Below are 27,270 nucleotides of genomic sequence, written 5' to 3'. Positions count from 1 at the left end.
TCAGTAAAGCTAATTCCTTTCAACTATTTTAAACTTCACCCTCTTGCACAATGTGTTCACAGATGACACTGCCTTTATATAGTGTGTGTTTTATTCCTAACATATAAATAAGCCTGGGTCAAAAGTAAGCTCCCTGCCTGAAAGATAGGCATTTGAAATGTGTTAGCACTGTGTATGTTCAGTTCCAGATGAAGTTATAACCATTGTTCAATGAATGTGTTTAACATTTGTGATGTGTTAATTTGTTTTTTTGTTTTCTCTTTTCTCCTACTCAGCTCTTGCCCCTGTCTTTTGCCTCTCGTTTTGTTGGTGAAGATATCCCAGTGATGTCTGCATTCAACCTGCTGCATTTGGTGACAAAGAGCCAGCCAGTAGCCCTGCGAGCCTGTGGGCTTCCCTCAGGTTGCTGCTTGTTGTGCTGTTCGTAGTGAGGGCACTGGTCTGAGTGGGTGTTTCTGCTGCAGGAAATGATACACCGCCATGCTTTGCTAAATTTCCTTTTCTTTTATTTGGGTCCTAATTTGAAGACGGAAATTGGTTATAAATCACCACTCAACTTTGAGTAGAATTCATTTTCCACAGTCTTTAGTTTCCTTGCCTAGTATATAATTGTCACTAATATTTCATGATATCTTCTTGTTCTTTAATGCAAACTGCACATCTGAAAATCATAATGTTGCAGCAGTCTTAGTAAAAAACTGCCCCAAATCACATAAACTAAGACATATAGAATAAAATTCATTTTATTCTACATGTGGCCATCTCTTTAGGAAAAAATAAATAAAACAACTCTAGCATAATTAGGTTACTTACTTACTATAGTTTAAAAGAAAAAAATATTCTACTTAACAGTGACTTAATAAATAGAACTAACAGAGCTTATGGCAACTGGTTCTTAAATTAGAACCACTATACTTTTTTTGTTTTTTGTTTTTTTGTGGTACTGGGGGTAGAACCCAGGGGCTTTTCTATCTCCAGGCTGTACTCCCAGACCTATTTTATATTTTTATTTGGAAACAGGATCTCACTAAGTTGCTGAGAGCCTCACTAAGTAGCTGAGGCTGGCTTTGAACCTGTGCGATCCTCCTATCTCACCCTCCCAAGCACTGGGATTACAAGTGTGCACCACCATGCCCAGCCACTATACTTTTTAAAATGTAATTTTTGAGCATTTTAACAAGTGAAGTGTGAAAGTCCAAAATTTCCCTGAGCCTATATCACAAATTTAATATTTTAATTTTATTACAAAAGTTTTAATGGTCCAATATTTTATTCCTGTGAATGTGATCAATATTATTTCAGTTTCCATTAATGCATATCTATCTATTACTACATTGGAGATAGAATATAATTCTAGCTCATTAAACATTTGCTGAGTACCATCTATGAGTGCCAGGCATTGTATTAAGCAGTAAAGATACAATGATAAAGGAGATGAGGCCAGTTGTGCTCAAGCACAGGGAGTGATTGAACTGTGTGAGGACCTTTGGACCACATGGTGCTCTGCCTAGACCAGAGACATTTACACCTGGGATGCTAAGGGCGTCCAGGGCAGGAAGGGCCTCTTTTCTTCAGGGATACACTATTGAAGGGGAGGGAAGGTCTCTGAAATTTACGGGAGGGGTCCAGGGAGGAGATGGTGCTTGAGCTGAATCTCAAACTGTGAGCCGCAGTTAGTCCTATGGAGCAGGAAGAATGAGGACTTTTCTAACACAGGGTGTATCTTGAGCAAAACACGAAGGCCTGAAAGAGCAGTGTAGGTTCAGAAAACACAGGCTATTTACTGTGGGTAGCTGGGGAGGGCAAGGGCAGGTAGGAAAGGCGCGGAAGGGAGGACACCCCAACCATGACAGACCTACAGGGTGTTCTAAGGGGAAGAGAGGAAGGGAATAGAGTGACTTCATCTGCATTTTATAGAGTATTGATTTAGAATGGAGCAAGGTCTGGGATGGTTTTCCAGGTGTTTCTGAGAGGGGCTGAGATGACAATTTGATAAGAAGGGGGAGGACTTATCGCAGGCTGTATTTGAACAGGAAATATACTTTCTTTTTAAGAAAAAGAGGCTAATGCAGATTTGCATGAAGGCCCCAAACAATAACCAATTTATCTTCTCAACACACCCCCACCCCACACACCCTGAGCTTCTATCATATAGTATATTGAAGGAGTTTGAGGCTGGATGGTGTCAGGAAAGGCTGTAAGCCTTAATAATGGCCATTGTAGTAGGTTTGAAAAGAAAGAGGAAAGATTAGGGAGATGCAGCCTGTAGAGCTGACAAGGTTTACTCATCGCATTGTGTATGAGCCAGAGGGAGTAGCTTAGCCACCCATCCCTGTGCCACCTGCGGTGTCCTCATCGCTGTGTATTCTGTACCGCAGTTAGAACCATTATTTTAGCCATGTGGCGCATACTTGTAATCCCAGCATTCGGGAGGCTGAGACAGGAGGATCATGGTTCACGGCCAGCCTCAGCTACTTAGTGAGGCCCTTTGCAACTCAGTGAGACCCTGTTTCAAAATAAAGAATAAAAAATAGGGCTGGGGGTGTAGCTCGGAGGTCAAATGCCCCTGGGTTCCATCCCCAGACCCACCAAAAAAAAAAAAAAAAAAAAGAAACATTATCTAGTTTCCATTATCTAGTTGGACTATGAAATTTATTCAGTTTATATGTAACTGTCTTTCACTGTAAAAAGCCCCAGCAAAGTTCTTGTAACATAGGTTTGCTGTCTACAGAGAAGGTTAAGTATTTATAGAAACTGCTTATTAACAGTATATTCCTTGAGATAGGACAGTCATGGAATTAAAGTGTTTCATAGTAAGACTGTTTAATTGAAATATAAATACCTTTACATTTTAATGACAAAATGACCCAAGGATAAATTCAACAAAGCTAGTAATATATATATATATATATTTATTTATTTTTGCAATACTGGGGATGGAACCCAGGGGCATTCTACTTATAAGCTACACCACCAGCCCTACTTTTTAGCCTTTATTTTGAAACAGTCTCACTGAGTTGCAAAGGGCTTCACTAAGTAGCTGAGGCTGTCTGTTAACCTCAATCCTCCTGTCTCAGCCTCCCGAATGCTGGGATTACAAGCATGTGCCACCATGCCTGGCTAAAGCTGGTAATTTTAAAGAAGTAACACTTACAGTATAGTGCTTAAGCACACAAATTCTGGAGTTGGACTGATGGGGTTTAAAACTCTAGCTCTGCCTCTCAGTGGCCATGTGGCTTAACTTTGCAAAATGAGGGTAACAGTGGTAGCCACCTAAAGGAGTTGCTGTGAGAACTAGATAGATTGTGATATAAAAGGTACTTAGAACACTGGCTGACACAAGGTAAGCACCAGCACCTGTGACCAGGCTCACATGTATCCATCTCTACACACTTTTTTTTTTTTTATAAAATTCACATTTATAAAACATTTAAATAGGCTGGACGTGGTAGCGCATGCTTGTAATCCCCGCGCTTGGGAGGCGGAGACAGGAAGATTGCACAGGTTCAGAGCCCGGAGGTAGAAGGGTTTCCAGGAACCCCAGTACCAACCAACCAACCAACCAACCAACCAACCAACCAACAAAAAACCCCAACACATTTAAATGTGGCCTGTCTTCCATTGAACTACTTTAACAGGAGCCACAAATACACTTTATGTTTCAGAAAACTATCTCAATATGTTGTTTTGATTCCTTTATTTTTCTTATATTTTCTGTTGAACCAGAATTCAAGTCCTAGCTGGGCGCAGTGGCCCATGTCTGTAATCCCAGGAAATGAGAGGCTGAGACAGGAGGATTGCAGGTTCGAGGACAGCCTCAGCAACATAGTGAGACTTTCAGCAACCTAGCAAGACACTGTTTCAAAACAAAACACAAAAAGGCCTGGGGGTGTAACTCAGTGGTAGAATTCTCCCATGAGTTCAGTCCACAGTATCATACACAGCTAATTCTATAAATATACATTTTATTTTATTTTAGTGGTTCTGGGGATTATATCACACCCTGCTTTATTTTATTCTTACTACCCAATACTGATGAAAGCCCAGAGAAACCCTTAATCTTTCTTACCTAGGACTTCTAGATCCATTTTAATCTGGCAAATGAGTTGGGCAGAATAGTATTTCATAATTATTTAATTAACCATTCAAGGTCCACTTGATTTTCAAGTGTTATCAAAGTTAGTCTTCTAGTGTCTACATAGTGTATAACTTTAACATTAGCAAAATCTTTATCATTTACTTCTCTAATTGGATTTTACTCATAAATACATAGAAATTTTGAAGAAATTAATTTCAAGAATGAGACAAACTAAGCTTTGAAATATAAAATGAAATTGAAACAGGAATTCTAATCTTTATTACTTTGTATGAGTAGGGAGAGAAGTGGTCAAAATTAGAGATACAGGAAATTAAGGTGAAAGTTTGAAGTCTTGCTGTAATTGAATTCCTTGGTCAAACCCCATTACAGAGAAATCTCTGTAAATCAAAAGGATTTCTGTCTCATAGCCAGTCTCCTACTATTTTTGAATATTCAACATGAAATAATTCCAGAACTAAAAATAATTGCAACAGACTCTTAAAGGTGATTATAACCTGATTGACCTGCACAAAGGCCATATCCCCAAACAGTGATCTGTCATTTTTCAGCTTTGATTTTCTTTTATTATTTTTAATAAAGCATAATTTTAATTTAGAGCTTATCAAGTACATCTGAGTTACAGTTCACTCATGTTTGTCATTAAAGCTAATTTTTCTTTCCCGGATTTTCTTCTTAATTTTCTCCAACAGTTTAAGTATTGAAAGGAGCACTGTCATAGGAGTCAGAAAACTTCTAACCACAGCTGTGTCATTAACTAGTGTTATCCTGTATAAACCTATAATCATCTTTAGGTCTCAAACTCTGTATCTTTAAACTTAAGAATTAAAATTAGATAATCTATTGAGCTCTGAAATTCTCTGATTTTTATTAGCACTACAGTTCTAACTTTTGGTTTTAGGTTAATTACATCTTAACACTTATTACTATTTAATGCTACAAACCTAAAGAAAAGTCTACTAGATTGTAGTAGGTGGAGAGAAATATTTTCCATTCGCACATTAGAATTTCTGGCCACTATATCCAGACTGAAGCATTATCTGAGGGGTGATTAGGAAGTACAATTTTACACATAGTTTTAATGCTAGATAAAAAATTAAGTGTAATTGCAGCTTAGGCTAGATATCATGGTAGTTTTCAGCCAAGTGAGGGTGTTTGCCTAAATAGTGCTAATTATAGTGATAAATTATGCTTTTCTCTAACATCATGCTGATAATATATGGTTGTGGCTCTTACTTAACTCTAGGGACTTATTTAACAGTTACCAGTGAATTGAAGAGCCAGACGGCTGTGGTGCCTTTCATAAAGATATTGTAGCATAATAATCAAATGGACAGATTAGAAGTCTTAGAGAAAGATTTCTCACGTGGTGTTTAAAAGTCATGGAATATCATCTGTATAAGTAGAGCTCAGTGAATTACGGGCTTGTGGGCCAGAGCTGAGCACAGTGGAGCACAGTGCCTGCAGCCTAATAAATATTTGTTAAGCGAATAAGTAAACATTTGGAAAGTTTACATGTAGGTGAAGTTTTAAGTACAACAGAGGGTACACATTTATTTGAGACTCTTTTATATGGGAAGATTAAAAGTAAAGTTCATGGTTTAGTTGAGTTTTGAATTTATAGTAAAAAATATCTTATCTTTTCTTGCTTTATTATATTAATACACTATAGTGGATGTTTTAGGTATAAATCACATTGTAGTTAAATTAATAACAATAAATGGGTAACACAGATCTGGTGTATACTATCCAGAAGCTCTTTTCTTTTTTTTTTTTTTCCTTTTTTTTTTTTTTTCCTTTTTCTCTCAGACAATTTGGATTTTGGTGGTATGTTAACTGAGGAAGTGAATAAGTTATCTTATACTTTCTGTGAGAGTTAAGAATTCTGGCTCTTTTGATCACTTCTTTGAAACAGATTAATATTGTTTTTTTTTCTTCTTTAAATTAGCCACTTTTAAAGAGGAAATGCTATGGGTAAGCATTTAATAAACAATGCCCATAAGTAAAAAAGTAATTATTGGAAAATGTACAATCAAGATGTCTCATGGCATATTAAAAGAAAAATCTTAATAGTAAGAGTATTGGCTTTTATTTGTTTTTGTTATTTGATCATAAAGAGGGGGCAGATGTCTACTTGTTCAGTTGATCAAATCTGTGTTCCTGACTATAAACCAGACTATTTAAAGAAAAATATTTTTCCTAACATCTCATATGAGAAGATGAATTTGCACAGATTCTTCCCTGTATAATCTTGTGCAGTGTCCTTAGCACAGTTTGGTGGTGACTCTTTTAAGTTTTTATGTCATGCACACATAACCTGTCTCATATGAAAATAAATGAATCACGATTTTCCAAAAAAAGTAATTATTATTTGAGCTAGCAAGAGCTCATTCATAGCAACTGATGTAATACTTATTTTTTAAAAGTTGAACTTGTCAGTTGTGCTGTTCATTTCCTGAATAGATTAACTTTATATATTAATTTCAAGAACTTTTTTGGATCACAAAAGTATAAACCACCTTCATAGTTCTTTGATAAAAACTATGATCTTTTCCCCAGAAACACACACACACACACACACACACACACACACACACACACACACACACACACTTAAACACAAATTTTCAAAAATTTTTTGTTAGGCCGGGCGTGGTGGCGCACGCTTGTAATCCCCGCGCTTGGGAGGCAGAGACAGGAGGATCGCGCAGGTTTGAAGCCAGCCGCGCGCGCTGGCTTAGGAGACCCTGTTTCCAAATAAAAATGTAAAAGTAGGTCTGGGTGTGTAGCCCGGAGGTAGAAGGGCTTCCAGGAACCCCAGTACCAAAAAAAAATTTTTTTTTTGTTAGATCTGAAATTCTTCAAGAAGGGATCTTTGTTTTATTTATTTATTATTATTATTTTGTCTTTTTGGAACCGGGACTTGAACCCAGAGTGCTGTACCTGCAAGGCTGAGCTACATCCCAGCCCACAGGAAGGGATCTTTGAATAGGGCTCAGAACTTCAATTCAAAGAGACATATGAAACCAATATAAAGCTGTGATCAAGACACAGTATTTCTGATCTCTAGATTGGTGTCACCAATAGAATTCTCCCCAGGTGCTTTGAGAGTTAATGCCCTCATTTCTCCAGTTCTACCAGTTTTCTTGTCCAACCTAACTAACTTGATTTTATTAAAATGCCTTATGAGGATTTTTTTTTAAAGAAAGAGAAGCAAATAATTTCTAAAAACATAGGTTTTAACTCATAATTCACAAAGTAATTTGCAGTTAGTTCATGGAATGGTATCCACTCTTTCCAGTAGATGGCACTAGTTTTACATTCTTTCACGGCATGGAAGCTTATTGATAGCACATAGGTATATTGTGAAAACTTAAAAGTATATAAAGAACATCTAGTTAAGAACATATGGATTTACAAACCACAGTTTTTTTTCTGCTTATATTATGTTCAAACAATATTTGTAAAGTGAAAACCTTTTTCCGTTTTCAATAGGATTCCAACTCCCTTTGCTTGGACATTTCATTGAAATTGTCTTTCATGTGTAGACTTTCTATAAACTAAAACAAGGTTTCATAAATTCACTTATCTTCTATCCAAATAGCTGATTTACCAGTAATTTATAGTTTCATATACAGCTAAATTTTCTTCAGCAGACCACCCAAGAATGAAAGAAAATTTCACATTTTGTTTTGCTATGTTTTAAATTTTTATAGAATCTTGAAAATGTTATTAGTTTAACATGTTGACTGCTAAACAGGAATTGTTTTTTACATGAATGAATGAAAATATTTTAGGAAAGTAAGAAAAATTATATTTAAAATGTTGATTAATGAGTACTTTGATGCAGTTATTTTGTTCCTAAAGCAAAATGATTTAGTGATGATATAATAAAGTTTTAGTTAATGTTGAAAAGTTGCTGTGTGGCATCTAATTATCAGATGAGTTTTTTGAATGTTTGTGGATAATGCCTATTACTCAGTACTAAATTGTACAGAAGAATATATCTATATAAATAAGGTGTTGGGCATATGGTTTATTAAATGTGGATAATATTAAAATCAAATAAATTATTTATATGATTGATTAATTATATGTATCAATATCTAGGAGCAATAGGGTTAAAATGAATATGAACAAAGAAATTAAATGAATTTTAGCTTTGAGAAATTCAGTAGTTAATTAACAAGGACTGTAAAGAATATAAAACGTATTACTAGCTCTATAAACAATCTATAGGATTAAAATGTTTAGAAAATGTGGACTTTGGGGGACTCATATGGGTGATTAGGTATTTATTTATTTAAACATATTTACATTAATGTTACCTAACAGATCATAGAAGGATTTATTAAAATGAGCTGCCTCTTTCTCTCAACACACACAAGTTTACTGAAAGAATGAGCCATGAAGGACATTCACAAAGATTCACTAATACTGAGGGTAGATACTTAATGAATTTCTATTATTTTTCTTACCTAGTTTATAGCTTCAAAATATTTTATTTAGAGATCGAATTTGTCATGGAAGCTTTTGCTAGATACATTTTAACTTAAAAATTTAAAAATAGATTTTGTTGAGAAGCAATAGCAAATTATCCCTAATTACTTTTTGGGTCTTTGATTTGAAATCAACTACTTATTTGAAATTTTTAAATCCTGATTTTGTTTAAATTCCCTTTTTTTCCTTGTTACATTTAGTATGTTTTCACTTGTATTAGTCATTTAAAATACATGTTATAAAAATATCATGAACTGATGAAGATATCAGTTATTTAGTTGATTAATAAGAGCGATACAAATTTTACAATACTCAACTTTTGTGATAGGCATTTCCTTCGATGCTAAATTTATTTACTATATTCATCCACATAGTTGAAAACAAAGAATAAGATATTAATTTAAATCATTAGATTATTTGAAATTTAAGCAAGCAAAGAAAATCCAGAGTTCTATAATTGCAGTTGTGTAAGGTTTTGCTTTTAATTGCAGGAATGCATGTAGGCTCACTCACAGTGACACAGCTGTTCATATCATACTCCATTTGACTCATATTTTAATTATTTTGTGCACTTTTAGATAACATCACAGCAAGTTTCAGAGCTTTCCATCATATTAGTGGTATTGATAAAGAGAGTAGCTGCTTATTCTGTATATTTACAGGTTCTTTTCTGTCAACAACTTGCTTTGTGACTCTGAGTTTTTGTTTTGTACCTTTTATTCCCATTCATCTGTAAATGGAGAACTTTATAACATTGTTAAATCTTTTACAATTAGATATGACTCTCAGGTTACGTTAGCTGGTATTTCTCCAAAACGTGTCCTCTGGAACCTTAGTTCCTTGTTAGAGAGAAGAAATAGATTTTAAAAAAAAAAAAGTATGGGGAAAAAGAGAGGACATCCCGTAAGTCTGGGGAAAGTCGTTTGATTGGGCAAAATTGTTTTCTATTACAAAAAATTCTCAGTTCCTTCAATATATGCTCAGAAAGGAAGAGATTTTTTTTTCTGTTTTGTTTTACCACTACATCTCAGCAACTGAAATTGTTTCTGCCACATAATTGGCATTCAATGAATATTTGTTGAATGAATGGCTGGTTATTGAAGTAGCATCATCTTAGGTATCAAAATAATGTCCCATTGTAAGTAATGTAGTCTTTGTTCTTAAAATATGTGTATTCTGATGAGAAAGATGGCCACTTTGGGTCCAATTTTATTATCTGTAGGATGAAAGGAGTTATATACTTGATGGCTTTATGAGTCTCTGTAAGCACTTTCTCTTTTGTTTCACTACGGAGGCAGGGAGTAGATGTGAGAAGCACAGTACTTGTTCCTGCCCCAGATGGCCACCTGGCTTCTTGGAATTGGATTTCACACAATGGCAGTTCTTCTGAAGGATATTGAGGGTGCATGTAGACAGAATTAGCCGGAAGTGGTAGGGGTAGGGGATGGGACAAGATGAGAGGGGCAGGAATGGGCGTGGGCACATGGACTCATGATAGATGGGTATATAAAAGCACAGCCAAGCATGGGGTCAAAAGGGAGATGGAGTGAGTGAATAAATGGAGGAAGCCTGCAGACAAGGCATCCTACCTCACATTAACCAGGCTTGTGATCAGGCCAAGTGACAGCTTTGGGCTTTAATTTCCTCTTGAGGGTTTTTGGATTAGAAGTTTGTCATGTTCCAAATATAATCTGAAAACACTGGTTCTACTAGTTACACTGTAGAATGGATCTCTTCATCAAATTGAGAAACTATATGCTATTTTATTTTGTAAATCCTAAGATGTATCTTTTTAAATTTTACCAGCTTGTTAATCAGGATGCAGCTTTAAAATCATTGTGATATGGATGTATCATAGTTTGGCCCCCCTTTTTCTCCTTTCTAGTGGAGCATAAAATAATGGTATATCAATTTATCACATATTTAATAAAACATATCCACATAAAAAGTCTCTGAGAAGGTCTAAATCAAGAAACCCATGTAACCTAGATTTTTCTAATTCGATTGGATTGTGGAACCTTCCCCTTCTCACTTCCCAAGAGAAATGACCCGGCAGCATTGTTCTCAGAACAAGCATTTGACAAAATGCTTTTGGGGGAATGCTAGACCAGGTAATCACCTAGTTTTAAATCCAGAGAATTAGTGGAATATTAGGCATAATAAAAAGACTTGAACATGGAATTCTAGAGGGGTAATAAAAGATTGAGAGTAGTAATAAAGAGAAAGTTACTTTTTTCTCTCTATTATCATTCAATCTTTCCTAAAAATGTTCACTGATTTACTAAGCAGATGTTATGGTTAAAGTTTTTTAAATGAAGTTCTAAGAAACACAGCCAGAGGCATCATTTAGAAAATCTTTTTTAGGGAGATTTAAATAACAATAATTAAGATGGAGAATTGACATTTGGAATGCTGAGACAGGAGGATTGTGCAGGTTCAAAGCCATCCTCAGCTACATAGTGAGGCCCTTGACAACTCAATGAGACCCTGTTTCAAAATAAAGAATAAAAAAATAGGTCTGGGGGTGTGCTTGGAGACATAGTACCCCCAGGTTCCATCCCCAGTACTGCAAAAAAAAAAAAAAAAGATGGAGAAAATTGAATTAAAAAAATATATTTTTAGTCCTTTCTCTTGCCTAAGCACATGGCTAGGGTCTAGGAATACAAGATGACTGAAATATATATGAGCATTGTCCCTCTAGGAGAAAGTGAGTAATTTCAAAGTCTTGTGACTTGAGTTATTGGGGAAAAGCGAGGGGTGGGGAGAAGAAGAAAGAAAAGAAAAAGAAAGAAATCTTTGACTTTTTTTACCTCCAGAATCAGTTTTTTTTTTTCTTTTCTGGAGCTTTAGAGTCAAATTTTGCAGTGTACTGAGTGGCAACTGCAGACTTGGATTTTGTCCATGTACTTCACTTAGATTTGGAATTTGATGTGGGCCCATATAATTTTGGAGGTATGCAAAGTTGAGTTTTTAGACGTTATCCATTATATTTTTCTTCCAATGAAGTATATTCATTGTTAATCTGAATAAAATTCTGCACCATAATTTAAGGGAGGATCCTTTCCTTCCTTTTTGTGGGTTGTTACTTCTCATCTTTCTAGTAGACTGTGCTCCCCAAGCGGAGGAGAGGGAGGCTGGGAAAGAGAGAGTGGTTTTTTTTTTTTTTTTAAATCTTTTTGATTGCATGTGAAATGTAGAATGGAAATGAGCCTGTCTGTTTTTAATTTTTTTTTCTGTATAGGCTATGATGTTTTAGTGAAGACCCTACTTAAAAAAATTAAAAACAGGGAATTCCGACTTTGTCAGACGTTTCACATGCAATCTGATAGAATTGAAGCTTAGTGACTTTCTCTTCCACAATTGTCACTTGCTGATGGAAGTGCTTTTAAAAATTCTCTCTTTCCGCATATGCTTTGCAAGTAACAAAATGCTTTTTGGGATCAAACCATGTTTTTAAAATATGTCTCTAAACTTCAAGCTTTATGATCCACATTAACACGAAAATCATTGCTCTCAGTATTTGCATTAAATTTTGCAAAGTTGATAAAAATACTTAGTTCTTTATGATACTTAAACAATACCAGTAAAATGCTACATAGGAATTCAACAGTTAAAACTTTATGACATGCAAGTAAAAGATATGTAAAAATGTGGCTTCTATCTTATAGTTATTCAGGTTTTTCATAGTTATTAATGTTATTATAGTTATTAATGAGCGTTTCTTCAGGATAGATGTAGTGGTAGTGTGCTGTCTTGTCTCCCCTCAAGAAAATCATACAGCTTCACAAATGAGATTTTACTATGTTAAGGCTAGACTACTAAGTCATAGTAGTAAGCTTTAAGTACTATGTAAATATATTTATCCCCATTAACTCTCCTCCCCTAATTTTAAAATTGCCTTATTTATCAAATTCCCAGTTTTTCCTTTCAAATCTGAATCTACGTTTTTATCCTGTTTTTCTCCCCTTTGCAAAATCAGCTGCTATAGCTTACATGAAAAGCTACTTGCATAGCTTTCATCAAGATAGAATACTTGCCACCTTGACTTGTACATATTCGATCATGCGTCTATCAGCTGGTCCTGGTGAAGTTCTTTCCCTACTTGGATCTTCTCTGGCACTCTGACCCTGTAGACACTGTTTCTATAAATATTTGAATTTTCTGTGTTCAAATTATAACTAGACATGGCTAATTTAGGTGGGCAGAATTTAAGAGTGTTAATGTCCTGTTTTTCAACTCTACGCAGAAATTTGCACATACCCTTATTCCAAGACCTCACATGGTAGTGATGGTCTTATCTTTTTTGCTAGCATATATGGTCAGGAACTTTATTTTTCTTTCCAGTACTCATTGCAATTCTTGACTCACTGTAGATGTTTAATAAATAGTTGTAGAAAGTATGAATTAGTAGTATGCTCAACAGTTTATATCTTTAAAGAATTTACAGTGTGTTTGGGAAAATGAAGCAAAAACAACTGAAGATGTTTGAGGATATTGCAAGCTACTGTGTTTGCTCATGTAAACAATACCTTGTCAAGGAAATGCACTAGTTTGAAGGGTGGTAGTAGGGATGAAGTTCACAGAGTGCGTGCACTTGGAAGGAAAACTTGCCTGCAATGTCTTTTGAATTGATCTATTCATACCTCCAGTTTGGAAACCGGAAGAGCAATTTTATCATTCAACTATGCACCACTAAGACATATGGTATTGTTTAATTCAAGAAATTTGAAATGGTATGTTGCCTTGGCATGCTTAGCATGCCCATTGATGTTAATTAGAACTCTGTGTGTGCAAGAGTACAATATAACGAAAAATGATGTGCAGAATTATTTTATGTGAAGTAATAGAAAAATGGTGAGACAGTATGAAATGTGATTATCCTGACAAATAAAGATTTGGTATTTTCCTCACATACAGAAAAGAAAAAGTGTTTGCTTACAAAGACACAATTGTCTGCTTTATGACTTCTAAGACTTCTAAGACTTGCAGTTTTGTTTTCTTTAGGACATGAAGCACAGTTGAAATTGAGCCTAAATGTAAAAATTAAGACAGTTTTTGATTTTAAATGGAACCTCAGCTGAGGTGCTGATTTTATGGTTTCTTTAGTAATGGATATTCCCTGCTATTACCTGCAGGATCCTTCTGAACAGGAGAGTTATTAATGTTTCAGATGGGTAAAAGCATTGTTTGACCAAAGGGTTTTGTTCTCTATGCTCATCCAAAATTCATCACCAAAAACATCTACTGGGTATCCTCTTACACATGACTCCAGGTTGGGAATGATAGTCTATAGTCTAAATGGAATCACATTAAGTAGACAATGTAAATTAGCACAGTCTGCATGCTGATTGCATGTTCAAAGTTCAGCCAGACAATTACCTTCTGAGAGCTTTTTGAGTATAATACTGTGCTAAAAAGATATTCACTAAGAATATCCTTGAAGTAAAAAAAAAAGCGAGGAGTAACACTAGACAATGTCTGTTTCGAGATATGTGGCTGTAAATTTCCTAGTTTAAATGCATGTTCTTTGCATGTTATCGCTTATTTACTCTATTCATATTTGGGTGTTCGGCCTTACATTCAAGTTCCCTTTCCTGTCTCAGCCACTGGTGTGTGAACTTCATAGTGTTTCCATCTCTTGCCTCAGCCTTTTCCTCTGTGCCTTTGGAAAGCTCTTCTCCAGATAGCAGCCCACCTCCCCGCCCTCCTTCAGGACGTTGCTCAAGTATCACCTTTGTAGTAAGACTTACCTTGACTCTATAAGGTTATGGTGCTTACTCCGGGTACTCTTTATTTTCCATAGCCCTGCTCCAGATTAGCTTTTTTTTTTTTAAATTTCCTGCATACTTACCATTATAGATGTAAGTTATTATTATTATTATTATTATTATTATTATTATTATTATTGGTACTGGGGTTCTGGAAGCCCTTCTACCTCTAGGCTACACTCCCGGACCTATTTTATATTTTTATTTGGAAACAGGGTCTCTTAAGCCAGTGCAGCTGGCTTCGAACCTGCGCGATCCTCCTGTCTCTGCCTCCCAAGCGCGGGGATTACAAGCGTGCGCCACCACGCCCGGTGATATAAGTTATATTATAAAAGAATGTTTAATTTACTTATTCATTTTTATTGTGTTTTTCTGTCTTCTCTTACCTGTGCTGGAATGGGAGCTTTATAAAAGTAGGAGCTTTATTCTTGGGTATATAACAAGTACTGAGAGTAATGTCAGCATATAGTAGGTACTTGATAAATAACTGTAGAACAAATGATTTGATTTTACTTAACATAGTACCTGTCACTCTGTAGACACCCAGTATTTTTAATAACTTAAGTAATAAAAAGTCTTGGATCAGTGATCCTCAAAATAGGCCCCGCAGCCCTAGACTTGTGGAAACCAGAGGCTTGCAGCAAAGTGTCCTGACATCTTAAATTGTATATTAATCTCAGGAATGTTTTTCCTATATATTTATACTCTCAGAGAAAAATGTGAAGAATTGTGTATGTTCTACAAGTAGGGAACTTTTCTTTCCCCTATCCTTTGCAGTTTTTTTTCTTAAGGTCTTTATTGAATTGCTAAAATACAAACACATATACATACATGCACACAATAATAATTCGTGTTATATATATTTTACATTTTATTTTAAAATTGCACAATATTTAGATTTTTAAAAATTCTAGTGCTACTCATCCTGGAATAAAATTTTGTTCAGTTTCTAATATGATAAAGAACTAATTGAAAATTAAAATTTATGGTAAAAATTACTCTTTAATTTTATACATTTTAAAATATAGAAGCAACATGTTCTTTATTGTTTTAACCTAGTAAATTCAAAGAAAAACAAGATATTCTCATCTTTTATTCATTCATTATCTTGAGAAAATATTTAATAGTTTAATTTTTTTCTAATCTTAGAACCAGAGTTAAAATTATAGGATCTTTAGGTTTTTGTTTTGTTTAGATTTTCTTTCACACTGAAATATAAAATTTATGACTTAAAAGTACTTTAAGCATTTAGGTAGCAGATCTGATTTACTTCTTAACAGGAAGTTAGAAAGCCTTTCAATATTTTATAGACTTTGTGAGAATCCTGTATGAACCTTGGCCCTGACCCCTTGTGAAAGGAGTGAATCTAGAGAAAACAGACCCTGCTAGTGGACAAATGCCACTAGCTGGATGGACTGCAGTGATTCTGACTTTCCTCCCCTATTATCAAGTTAGTGAACATTTTTAAGCTGAAAATTATTGTATAATTTGAGAAGAAAGTTATACCAAATTTTTTCCTGGTAGACATGTTGGAGTCCAACATCTCTGGTTTTGAGCTAATTTGTCTGTTTCGTTGAATTAGAACCTCTGTAAGTCTCAGTTTCTGTGTCTATAAAATGGGCATGTCAGCTATCTTCTCAAACTGTGTGCCTAGAAATATGCATGACACATATTAGGACTCAGGTTTTAGTTTTAGTTTTTTTTTTTCCTTCCTAGTTTTATCAATTTTAAGAAGATTTTCTGAGCCGGGCGTGGTGGTGCATGCTTGTAATCCCAGTACTTGGGAGTCTGAGACAAGAGGATTACACAGGTTCAAAGCCAGTCTCAGTTCCTTAGTGAGGCTCTCAGCAACCTAGCGAGACCCTATAAAATATAAAAAGTAAAATATAAAAAATAGGTCTGGCCGTGTAGCCTGGAGGTAGAAAGCCCCCGGGTTCCATCCCCAGAACCAAAATAAATATATAAATAAATAAATAAATAACAATTTTTCTGAAGAAAATGCCAGCTATAGGGAATTATAGAAGAATAATTACCAATCAAATATTGAAGCACACAAAAATACCCGACTTAGCTGCCTTTTAAATTTCAGTTTTAACTTCAGAATTGGCTGCAAGCAGAATAACAGTGTGATCTTGTATTTGCTTCTGCAGCATGCAGTAGGTGCTCTCTGCCGTGATCCTCACGTAGTGAGAACAAGAGACTTATCTAAGGTCTCAGTGATGGAAAGAAGACAGGACCCGAAAGGGAAGGGAACAGTCCTTAAGTTCATTTCTACTCACAGCAAGAGCTTCACACTGGAGTTTCAGAACAAATCCGCCTTAAGGCAATAATGTGGACTGAGCCTCAATATAAAAAGAATCTTTGGGTGTATTTCAGTGAATGAATCCTTCTGGATTGGACTCAAGATAGATCTGATCTATAGGAATTGGTTTTGATTAGATACCAAAGGGCAGTTACTCCCTCTAATATCCCTATGTTGCATGTGTATGCACACTTCTTCACTCGCTCCTTCAAAGCACACTATTAAACATTTAAATAAAGGGAAACGTCTTTCCCTAACATACTTCTAAGCCAATTTAGAGGTCATTGAGCAGATGTTATATAATACTAATGTTAAATTACCCTGTGTAATAAGAAAATTACAGTACCTAAGTGAAGATAGTAAAGGGAAACTATCCAATGAATTATTCTAGAATTTCAAAATGAAATGATATCTTCAAAATTGACAGTGGCACCATACGACTTCAGGAAAATGAGTGTGATAGCAGGGAAATCAGAGACAAAAGTGAAGCTTTTTTTGTGTTTGTATCTGCCTTTTTTTTTTTCTTGGTTATGATGGAAGAGCTAATGTAATAGCATTTCTTTCAATTGTCCAAGAAGCATATTATTATTAAACTATGTGGCAAGATATTTATTAAAATCTGATGGGCTCCTCATTGAGTTGTTTAATATAAAATCACAATAATCGTTTCTGGTGTATATATACTTCCTTTTGCTATTAGGAATACTTTAAAAGCCTAATTATTTTGAGACCATAGTGTGACCAAAGAATAAAATGTATGAAGTTTGACAACTTCAATAATCACTAGCATTTCTTAGAGAACAAACCTCACTTACAGTTAGGAAACAATATTTATATTTAAGGTTGAAAAGCCAGGATGTAGGAAAATTTTGCTAATTTGGAAGATGACCTTTAAGTGCACCAAAACCAAATAATTTGTAGGCAATGACATAGGGCACATTCCTACAAAATTTGTGTGAATACTGCTTTAGTGGTTCTTGAAAGACAAACAAAGAAAGCTGGAATGAAATCTTTATTCCCCTCTTAAATAAGACGGGTCTAACAAAGGAATACAGCAGCACTCTTTCAAAGCTCGCCATTCAGACGAGGTCTCTGTAGCACCGTTAATGAGATGGTTCATAGTGGAAAACAATCTGTTTTTAAGAATGTTTAGATCAAAAGTAATTTCTAATCTATGAAATAAAGTCTCTTCAATACCGTTCATTCACCAGCAAAGCTTTTATGTTTGTATTATTTACTTCAATCAGATGTTTTCAATTTTACCTTTTTTTCCCCTTGTACAAATACTTGACATGGTTCATCAATACTGACCAACAGTTTTATTCCTTTACTTCAGAAAAGAAAGATTTTTGAGAAAGGGAGAAGGAAAAAGAGAGAAACATCTTTGCCTAAACGATTTGCAAGCATCTGTGCTTTAAGCTACTTTTTATGAACACTCCTTAGTAAATGACTCAAGGTAAAAAAGCAGAAAAGCATCCAATGTTAGGAAATTGCAATCCAATACCATGTAATTTAAACCTGCCGTTGCTCCTCTTGGACTAAATGACATACAGATGGGTAGCTTAGTTCTCTCAACTTTGGGAACACAATTGGTCTTTTTGTATGAATGAACATATATTAGCAAAAATATTTTGGACAGAATTGCTTAATTCTAATTGCATGGATTTTGATTATCTATACCATTGGAAAGAATTATTTTAACCAAGATATTCTGTCATGTTAAGTTTGTACTTAATGATTATTTTGACAACACCAACAAAGGTACAATCTTTTCAAAAAATAAAGTAACTTTTAAAAAGTCTCTAGTGAATTGAGCAAAAACTCACCCATCACAGTCAACTGACTATTTTAAAAAGAGCTGTTCTCTATTCGTGCTCTTCAGAGGTTTGTTCTAAGAGAACATTTCTCCAGGAAACATTTCTATCTGCTCTTTGGACAACAGTAAAATCGCAAGTCGTAGATATTTGGAAGAAGCCTAGTGCAACGTGGGGTAGGAAAGGGAAGTGAGATGCCCATGTGCAGTCTGGATGTACAGCTGTTCCTGTGGCCCTTTCTACACCAGGGCAGGGCCAAGTGCTTAGTGGAAGGACAGCAGGAAAGACCTTGATAGCCCAGGCCTCCACCACTGAGCACCCTCCTGTTAGGCTCTCCTTTGCCCTTTTCCTGCCTCCATGTTTTCTGATAGAGAATCGACCACTCTGTCTTGGTGGCCCTGATTCTGGAAGCTGATAGCCTTCTTCAGTCCCACGATCAGAGAAACTGATTAGTTTATTTATTCCGAGTTTTAACAGCAGCCATCTCACACAATAGGCATAACATTGGGTACCCTGAAAGTCAAAGAAGTAGAAAGCATCTCCACTCCTAAATCATACTTCTATTTCAAAAGTTTAAGTTGAGAAAACTAAGCAAGCTTTCTTTTAGAAACTTCAGAACATGGTAAGAAATCCTTACATTTAGGACCATCCACCAACTTCTTTTCCCTTCTGATGAATGGCAAAGAAAAGCAATTTTATTGCAGTGAGTAATGGCAGCCCTGTCCCAGAGTTATATTCCTTTTCAATCATTTGTGCAGGTAAAATAAAATATTACATATAAACAGGTGTTATCTGAACATTTTACTGCAATCCTTATAGGGGAGAAATAAAAGCTGCTGTTGTTATTAGAGTCACATTGAAGTGCACCATTCAAATATGCTCCATCAGTAAAGTCTCCCCAAATACACTGTGCAGAAAGAAAACAGGTCTCTACTCAAAATTACATTCACTGTTTTTCTTTTTTTGCCTTTCTCTTTCCCTACTTTTCTCAGTTTTATTAAGTCCTTGAATCTGCATTGTATAAATGCCTCTCTTGTAGTCTACTGAAAGTTTTGTGTTGACTTTAACATGGTAAGATAAAGTCTTTAAAAAAAAAAAAAAAAAGCATTGTGGGGCGTGGTGGCGCACGTTTGTAATCCCCGTGCTTGGGAGGCAGAGACAGGAGGATCGCGCAGGTTCGAAGCCAGCCTCACTGGCTTAAGAGACCCTGTTTCCAAATAAAAAAATATAAAATAGGCCTGGGAGTGTAGCCCGGAGGTAGAAGGGTTTCCAGGAACCCCAGTACCACCAAAAATAAATAAATAAAATATAAAAAAGCATTTATCTCTATAGATTCAACAGAACTAGTGAAGCATCAGATGGAATCCCAGAAAACAGCAATTTCTAGTTGTAGAAAAGTGTATCTTTAGGGCTCATAGATAAGTAAGTAGAATAATAGTTAAATCATGTGGAGTGGAAACTGAATGAGGATGGTTTCAGGCTATTCTATCAAGTTGCAAAGTTATTGAATAGAGGGTTATGACCACCTAATATGCCCATCATCTTATATATACAGTGTGAATATTATAAACAAACTTTGTTTTTTTAATTTGTGTAAACCTATTTATTTACTGCAGTGCTGGAATAAAAGCCAGGGCCCCTTACACACTAGGCAAGCAATCTGCCACTAAGCTACATCCCTAAACCACTGCATTCACTTTTGAAAAAGGAGTTTCAGGGTACTGGGAGATAGAAAGGCTGCCTCACCATCTTGCAAATGTTCAGTAAGCTTTGGTGTCACATGCTAGAAGCTTCAGGTATAGCACATTGTCAGGGCCCCAGTGGAAACACTTGGATCTTAAGAAACACTCTTTTTAAACTGAGAGAAATAATCAGTTGCAGTTCAGGTACGTTTTTCTAGCGCACAAGGGACTGGTCTGGTCATTGACAAGTGACCGTAGGAGCTGTGCTGTGGCGGCCAGCCAAAGCAATTATTTAGGATTCAAGCTAAAAAGCCTCCTTCTTCCATATCCTCTCTTTCCAGGGTCATGTAGGGATAAAAAGAACTGTAAGGTGGTCTTTTCCCAGCAGGAACTGAGGAAGCGGCTAACACCCCTGCAGTACCATGTCACTCAGGAGAAAGGGACCGAAAGGTAAGGTGAGCTGTAATAAAAAGTCATTAAGCAAGAGTTCGTTTTTTTTTTTTTTCTTTCAGCTCCTCCTTTGAGTCCTCTTCCTTGCCAATTAATTTAAAGAATGCTATGCTTATTTGCTAAAGTCTGCAAATTAGTATCTTGGAAAAGGTTGAAAATGGCATTGTTTAAGTTAAGACTCAGTTTTATTTGTTCTTCCCTCTATTAATGAACATTCTATTTTATGTAAAGTCACAGGGCTTTTGTTAAGGGCCTGTTTTTAGTTTACTACAAATGTGTGGAAGTAATAGCGATTGAGGTAGATTTTGGGGGAAGACATCACAGTAAGCAAAACCATGAGGGACGTGGACCTATGCCAGGATGCTGAAATTTTGAAGGTGGCCATTGTAAGTATAGACGTTTTGGCTGCAAAAAGAAGGTAGCATAATTTAGTTCCTTTCTACCCCACTCCAATTTCTTTTTGAAGCACATGTGGAGAAAGTATTTATTGGCTCATTTGTGGTTGGAATGTCAAAAATTTTCAATAACTGCCCTCACATGGCTTTGGTCCTTGGAAGTTCGCCCTGAGTCCTGAAAAAAGAGTTTGTTCACTTCCAAGACTCTTTTTAGTGAATAAAGTCTCTCTCAGCTGATTCCAGCTCAAAAGTAACTTGCCAAGATCCAAAGATTTTGTTGTCTAATTTATACCATGGAGTTTGGCATAAGGCTGTAACTTACCTCTGATCCAAATTTATTAATGATGTAACTTCTTGTTTTCATTCATGAACTGAAAGAGCTCTTTACCACACATGGGGTCCTTGTTAATAGGCAACACTCTTTTCCTGTCACAGTACCTACTGTTTACTGAATTTATCAAATGTCAAAGCTCTGACAGTGTCCACCCTCACTGTACCAGTGAGTTAGTGGTGGACTGCAGCCTCAGCTCTGGACGACTTCTACCCGTCCTGTTGTGTACATGACGAGCAAAATGATTTAATGCACACAAACAACCAGAGATTAGGTCATTCTTAAAAATTCTGTTTATAAAAAAAAATTGGACCTCATAAAGAGGGTGAAAGGATAATAAAAACAAGCTGCAGAGCACACAGACTTTTTGTTGGGCTAGCACAGCTGATTTGTATTAGCTGAATGACCTCCTAGCCTTTGAGATTGTTAACTTAGAAAAATATTCCCTTAAAGCTGCAATATTCCTTTTCAAACCAAAAAATAAGGCTCTTTCCACGTGAAGTCTTGGACCTTTCTGCATTTTCTGGTATATTCTTGGACACTGTAGAGTAGCCGAAATCTTATGTAATATTGTTCTTTCTGTGACTCAAATTGCATTCTTTAAAAAAAAAGGAAAAAAAAATCTTCTAAGCATTACATAAGTAGATGACTTGATTTTTTTATTTAACCTGCACTCGTTTGGAGTAGTTATATGCACTTTTTATTATATAGATTTGAAATATATTAGTATTGTTCATATTTCCATATGTTTGGTCTGTTCTTGTTTTAGGACAAAAGGCTCTTGAAAGATTTATTAGAGAAATGTATTTTAAGCAAATATGTTCTATAAAAAATAATGCCAGCTTTGCTTAATTTCTTTTGATGATCTGTTTATTGTTTATCAGTGCCTTTGAAGGAGAATACACACATCACAAAGATCCTGGAATATATAACTGTGTTGTTTGTGGAACTCCATTGTTCAAGTAAGTGTGTTAAAAACCTTGTAAGTATGAATATATCACAGATGGTAATAAATTAGTTATTGCTTATTCACCTTGGAGTCTGTTACTGAATTTTCTTACTTTTATCTTTTTCTATGTCTGTTTATTTCCCTCCCCCAACAAAACAAAAACAATTATTGACTTTTATGGCAAATTACTAAAGTGATAGTCTGAAAGATTTTGCACTGTTTGGATTTTTAAAAAAATATCCAGCATTAACTTATTCATCTCAATAACCATTGTGCTTGGCGGAACTATGAAAGAGTTTGGGTGAGCTCAGAAATGTTAACGTAGTTATTTTTCCATTTTCAAGTGATAGCTCTAAATTAATTTATCAAATAAATTGAAAATTCTCTGTGTACATGCTCCAGGTTTAGTGATATCCACCAAGTAGACAATTCATACTTCTGCAATGAAGGAAAATGCCTGCACTGAAGGTAACATGAGAAGTATTACAAACACTAAAACAGAGATAAGTAAATTGTGTAATATGAGGTTAACAGTTTTTTATTGATCCAAAAATCTTTATTTCAAAGATCTCAACAGTTTACCACAAAACAGACAGCACATAAACTTTCTAACCAAAATGGCTAATTCAGACTGTGTTCTAGAGAGTATAGATCTTATTCAAGAAAGGAAGATCTTTACCACAAATTTATTTATCCAGGTGGGGAAAATCCTGGAAGGCCTATTTTCCCCATGGGGTTACTAATTTTGGGAAATAAAAGGAAACCTTACTAGAGAGTAAATGTCATTTATTTAAAACAGAATTGCAGTGTTTCTTAGGGGGAAATGAATAAACAAGAATGTGATACTTGTAGCATGTAAAACACACTTTATATCTCTCCATAAATGTTTCTCTTTTAGAACACTAGCATTTACAGATTTCCCAGAAATAACAGGAAACAGTAGTTTCCTTGAAATTTTGTTAAGAGTTTAAAACTTTTCTTAAATTGCACAGATCTTATTGCACATTAGTGTGGGTCCAGAATCTTTTACAAATTCCTACCTATTTATTCTTCATGTTAAAAAAAAACTGACCCTTCAAATTGTTGCCCATTTTCTCTCAGAAAACACAGGTCCTTGTATTTCAGCACCTTCAGCTTGTGTCAAACACTTGATATAACACTTAAGATAGTTGCGGGACCATGTTAAACTTGTTAATATCCCAAATGGTAACGATTGGCCACATCCTTTCTACTTTTTGTTTAAGATCCTCCATCTTTTTCTCTATCAGGTGATTCACCAAAGTACAGGTCTAGGGAAAACTTACTGTTTTAAATAAGAAACAGAACCACGGTAAATTAAGGATTTAACCCATGTGAGATGTTGAATCGCAAATTCTAAAAGCAGACCCTTAGCCAACCCTTATCCAAATACAGGTACTGGCGGGAGTCAGATTTCACATTCATGTGACATTACTTCAATTTCCCTTACCATTTTTATAAGGAAAGCTTCTCTTTTTTTTAAAAAAAAATGGTTTATTTATATTTTTTAATCCTGCATATTTTCCCTGCTTGTTTGCTTCTCGCATCTTGGTTTCTTATCTGTTTGGGGCGGGGGGGAATTCCCTGCTCTATCAGTCCTTGGAGATGGAGTATGTGTTTGGTGTGGCTGTCTTCATTCTGGAGAATGTGTTCCCTGGGTGTCCATAAGGCTTCCAGGGCTGCAGGGCAGGAGCAGTTTTGAGGGAATCAATTTTCTGATCCTCACCTTTTGTCTGTACATTTTCCTGGAAGTGGCTTGTTTGAGAGATTCTGTGGTCTGCATTTCTTCTTTCCTGTTGCCTCTCAGGATTGCCTTTCTCCCGCTTCAAGAAAAATATACCTGTCACCTGTCCCAGATATTACTGTGATTTGTTGTCCCTGAGTACAATCTCCAGGGCATCAAGCAAAATAATGGTTCAGAAATGCATTGCTTCTGAAAAAGAGAACCCATAAAGACAGGCAAAAAAAAAATTGGTAAAAATTCAAAATCGTATTTTATCTTGAGAAGGCTCTTGAAATGACTCAGTTTGCCTCTCTGTCCATTCACTTGACTGTCTATCTATCCATTTTTTGTACCAGCCTACTTAAGCGAGAGTGTTGCCATGAAAACGTGTTATTAATGTGTTTATTCAAAAGGAAAAAAATGAGAGTTTTCTCTTTTGGGGGGGACAGCAAATAAATCTGATTTGGTTAATTGATTTGTCACTGAGGACTGACTTTGCAAATTAGTTCGTGTCATATGGTAGACTTTGCTATTCTAATGAATAGTCTAGAGTCATTCTAATGAATGGTCTAGCTCTAAGATTTTGATGAAAATATATTTAAGTATACATATAATATAAAAACAACAGAAAATTTGTCATTTGTAGTTATTTAAATTTCTGATAAGACATTCTGTTAACTTAAAATATGTAAGGAAGTATGTATTAGTCAGATCCAATCAGGGTACATAACTCATACATGAAAATTTAATGTAAATAATCATGCACCACACATGGTGGCGCTTGCCTGTAATCGTAGTAGCTTGGGAGGCTCAGTCAGGAGTATCATGGGTTCCAAGACAACCTCTGCAACTTGGTGAGATATTCCACAATTTGGTGAGACCATGTTTCGAAATAAAAACTAAAATTGGGCTAGAGGTATACCTTGGAGGTAGAATGCTCAATACCCAGTATCACATAAATAAATAAATAAATAAATAAATAAATAATTTAAAAAAACACTGTAGCAGGGGATTGTGTTAATGAGGGATTGGCTAATAAAAAGTAAAGAGAAATTCTGAAGAATATAGAAGTAGTCGGAATGGTAATCATGACCCCAAGAGCTGAGACAGCCCAAGGAAAGGCTTCCTTCTCCTTCCCACCCCATCCCCATTTCCTTTCCCCAGGGCTGAGATTTAGCCATGTCATTAGCCACAGAATGGTAGAGAAGTCATTAGAGTGCTTGCTAAAAGTCCAGTCTCTGAACTCTCTGAAAATCTGCTTTCTGGAATTCTCTGGATATCTACCTGTAGGGTGCTGGGGAAAGCAGTTGGCAGGGAGATGTTTCAGTGGATTTAGTTCATTATAAAACCCCGAGAGGAGAGCTAGGGGAAGCCGCTGGCCACTGGGCACTGCAGACTGCCGAGCACTAAAGACAGCGCCTGATGCCCCAGGAGCCCGGCCTATAGAAGCTGCCTGTGCTGCCACCCGTGGCAGGGCTCTTGGAAAACAGTGTATGTGCAGAAGATTAGATGCAGGAGAAGCTGTTTGCTTTGCAGGAGCCAGGTGCTGGGGCAAGGTGTATATGCTGAAGAAATTGAGTATAGGAAAGTGATGTCCACTACTGGAGCCTGGCACTAGAGAACCCAGCCACACTGGAAGAGCCTGGATGTGGTGAAGCTGCATGAGCTGGAGCATTCAGGTGCTTAAGAAGCCATGTGTGCTGAAGGATCTGCTTCAGCAAGCATATTCAAAGCAGGAAGCAAAAAACTTTTCCTCCTGCAGTCTCTCTGCTGTGCCCTCTACTGGCAAAGTACATGTAGCATCATGCTGGCCTACAAAGAGAAAGAAAAAATGAATGAATGAATGAATGAATGAATGAATGAATGCCCCAACTCCATTTTTAGCTGAGCAGGCAAGGAAGATGGATTTATAACTGAGAGGCAACAAATTGATAATTGGCACGAAGTCTGTGTTTTTCAATATTCTTGTAGTGGTTCATGATCAAAAGTTTGAAAACTACTCACTAGTGAATTAGTGGTATTACTATCAGGTATCCTTTAGATAGTTGGTTTCATTTTTCATATACAAACTATAGGAAACAGGGGTGTGGGAGTGTGGGTATGCATGTACTTGTGTGTATGTGTGTGAGTGTGTGTGTGTGTATCTTTTGCTACAGGGAAAAGATTTAGAAAAAAAGAAATAAAAAAGAAGTGCTGAATTTGATAATGTATTACCATTAGCGGTATGAAAGGTTTTTTCCCCCCAACTTTGATATCTGCTATCTAATTTGCTCTTCTAGTATGTGTGTGCATGTGGACATATGTGCATAATCCTCCTTTACTTGACTGATGCGTGTATATTATACTTGTGTACAAAAAGGTTATTCAGCCGGGCGTGGTGGCGCACGCTTGTAATCCCTGCGCTTGGGAGGCGGAGACAGGAGGATCGCGCTGGTTCGAAGCCAGCCTCGCTGGCTTAAGAGACTCTGTTTCCACATAAAAATGTTAAAAAATAGGTCTGGGAGTGTAGCCCGTGGGAGTGTATCCCGGAGGTAGAAGGGCTTCCAGGAACCCCAGTACCACCAAAAAAAAAAAAAAAAAGGTTATTCAATCATTCCCATTGCATTTTCAAATTTTTACTTTATTGTAAATATATCCCTTCTCTGATCAATATGCTGCCTCTTTTTTAAACTGCTGACCAAGTATAAGAACTTTATCCACAGGCTTGTTATAAACCAAACATGTAATTTATTCCATGGTTCATGTTTTTTTCACACTCACAAATTTTACCAAGCTGGTTATTTCATAGATAGTACTATTGATTTTCAGTTTAGTAAATTAGCTGGCAGAAGCAAGAGTGTTCTCACCTCTGGTTATTTGAAAATTTAAAACTCCATAAAGTAAGTTCATTACACATCAGATAAACTAGAGAGAGCATTGGTAAAATAATTTGATTCAGAAAATATTTTTGATGCTTCATATCGTGCTTTGGCTAACTCTTTGCCAGATTTTGGGAACAAATAAAACAAGTTCATGAAGTATTTCCTTAAGATACTTACAGTTTTGTTGTCATAATATAAAACACACAACAAATAGTTATAAAATATGAGGAAAGCCTGTTAGGTGCTGTGTGCATGTGTGCCACTTTCACTATATGCAAGACTATAATACATCAATAAAAGCATATAAAATATGGCAAGATAATGTTGGCATTTATCTGAATGTACCTGCTTGAAGGTATCTGACTACATATACTTGGGCGA

The 27,270-nt window shown here is 35.9% G+C and overlaps 1 protein-coding gene across 3 annotated transcripts in view; it reads left to right on the top strand.

Annotated features, from left to right (window-relative positions):
- Positions 1-281: 281 nt before the first annotated feature.
- Positions 282-27,270, top strand: part of MSRB3 (methionine sulfoxide reductase B3) — a gene marked incomplete at both ends in the record, with an annotated part of 129,587 nt that continues 102,598 nt past the window's right edge. Inside the window, 3 exons of one of the 3 annotated variants that reach the window (XM_080705086.1) lie at positions 282-402; positions 20,504-20,612; positions 22,223-22,300. In XM_080705086.1, the coding sequence (XP_080561212.1) occupies positions 327-402; positions 20,504-20,612; positions 22,223-22,300 (263 nt within the window). The remainder of the gene's footprint in view (positions 403-20,503; positions 20,613-22,222; positions 22,301-27,270) is intronic. The other 2 variants (XM_080705084.1, XM_080705085.1) reach the window with 2 other exon arrangements.

The sequence above is a fragment of the Muscardinus avellanarius genome (assembly GCF_963383645.1).
Source record: "Muscardinus avellanarius genome assembly, chromosome: 11".
NCBI classification, from domain to species: Eukaryota; Metazoa; Chordata; class Mammalia; order Rodentia; family Gliridae; genus Muscardinus; species Muscardinus avellanarius.
The sequence above is the reverse complement of the archived record's forward strand: the minus strand, read 5'-3'. Positions and strand labels throughout refer to the sequence as shown.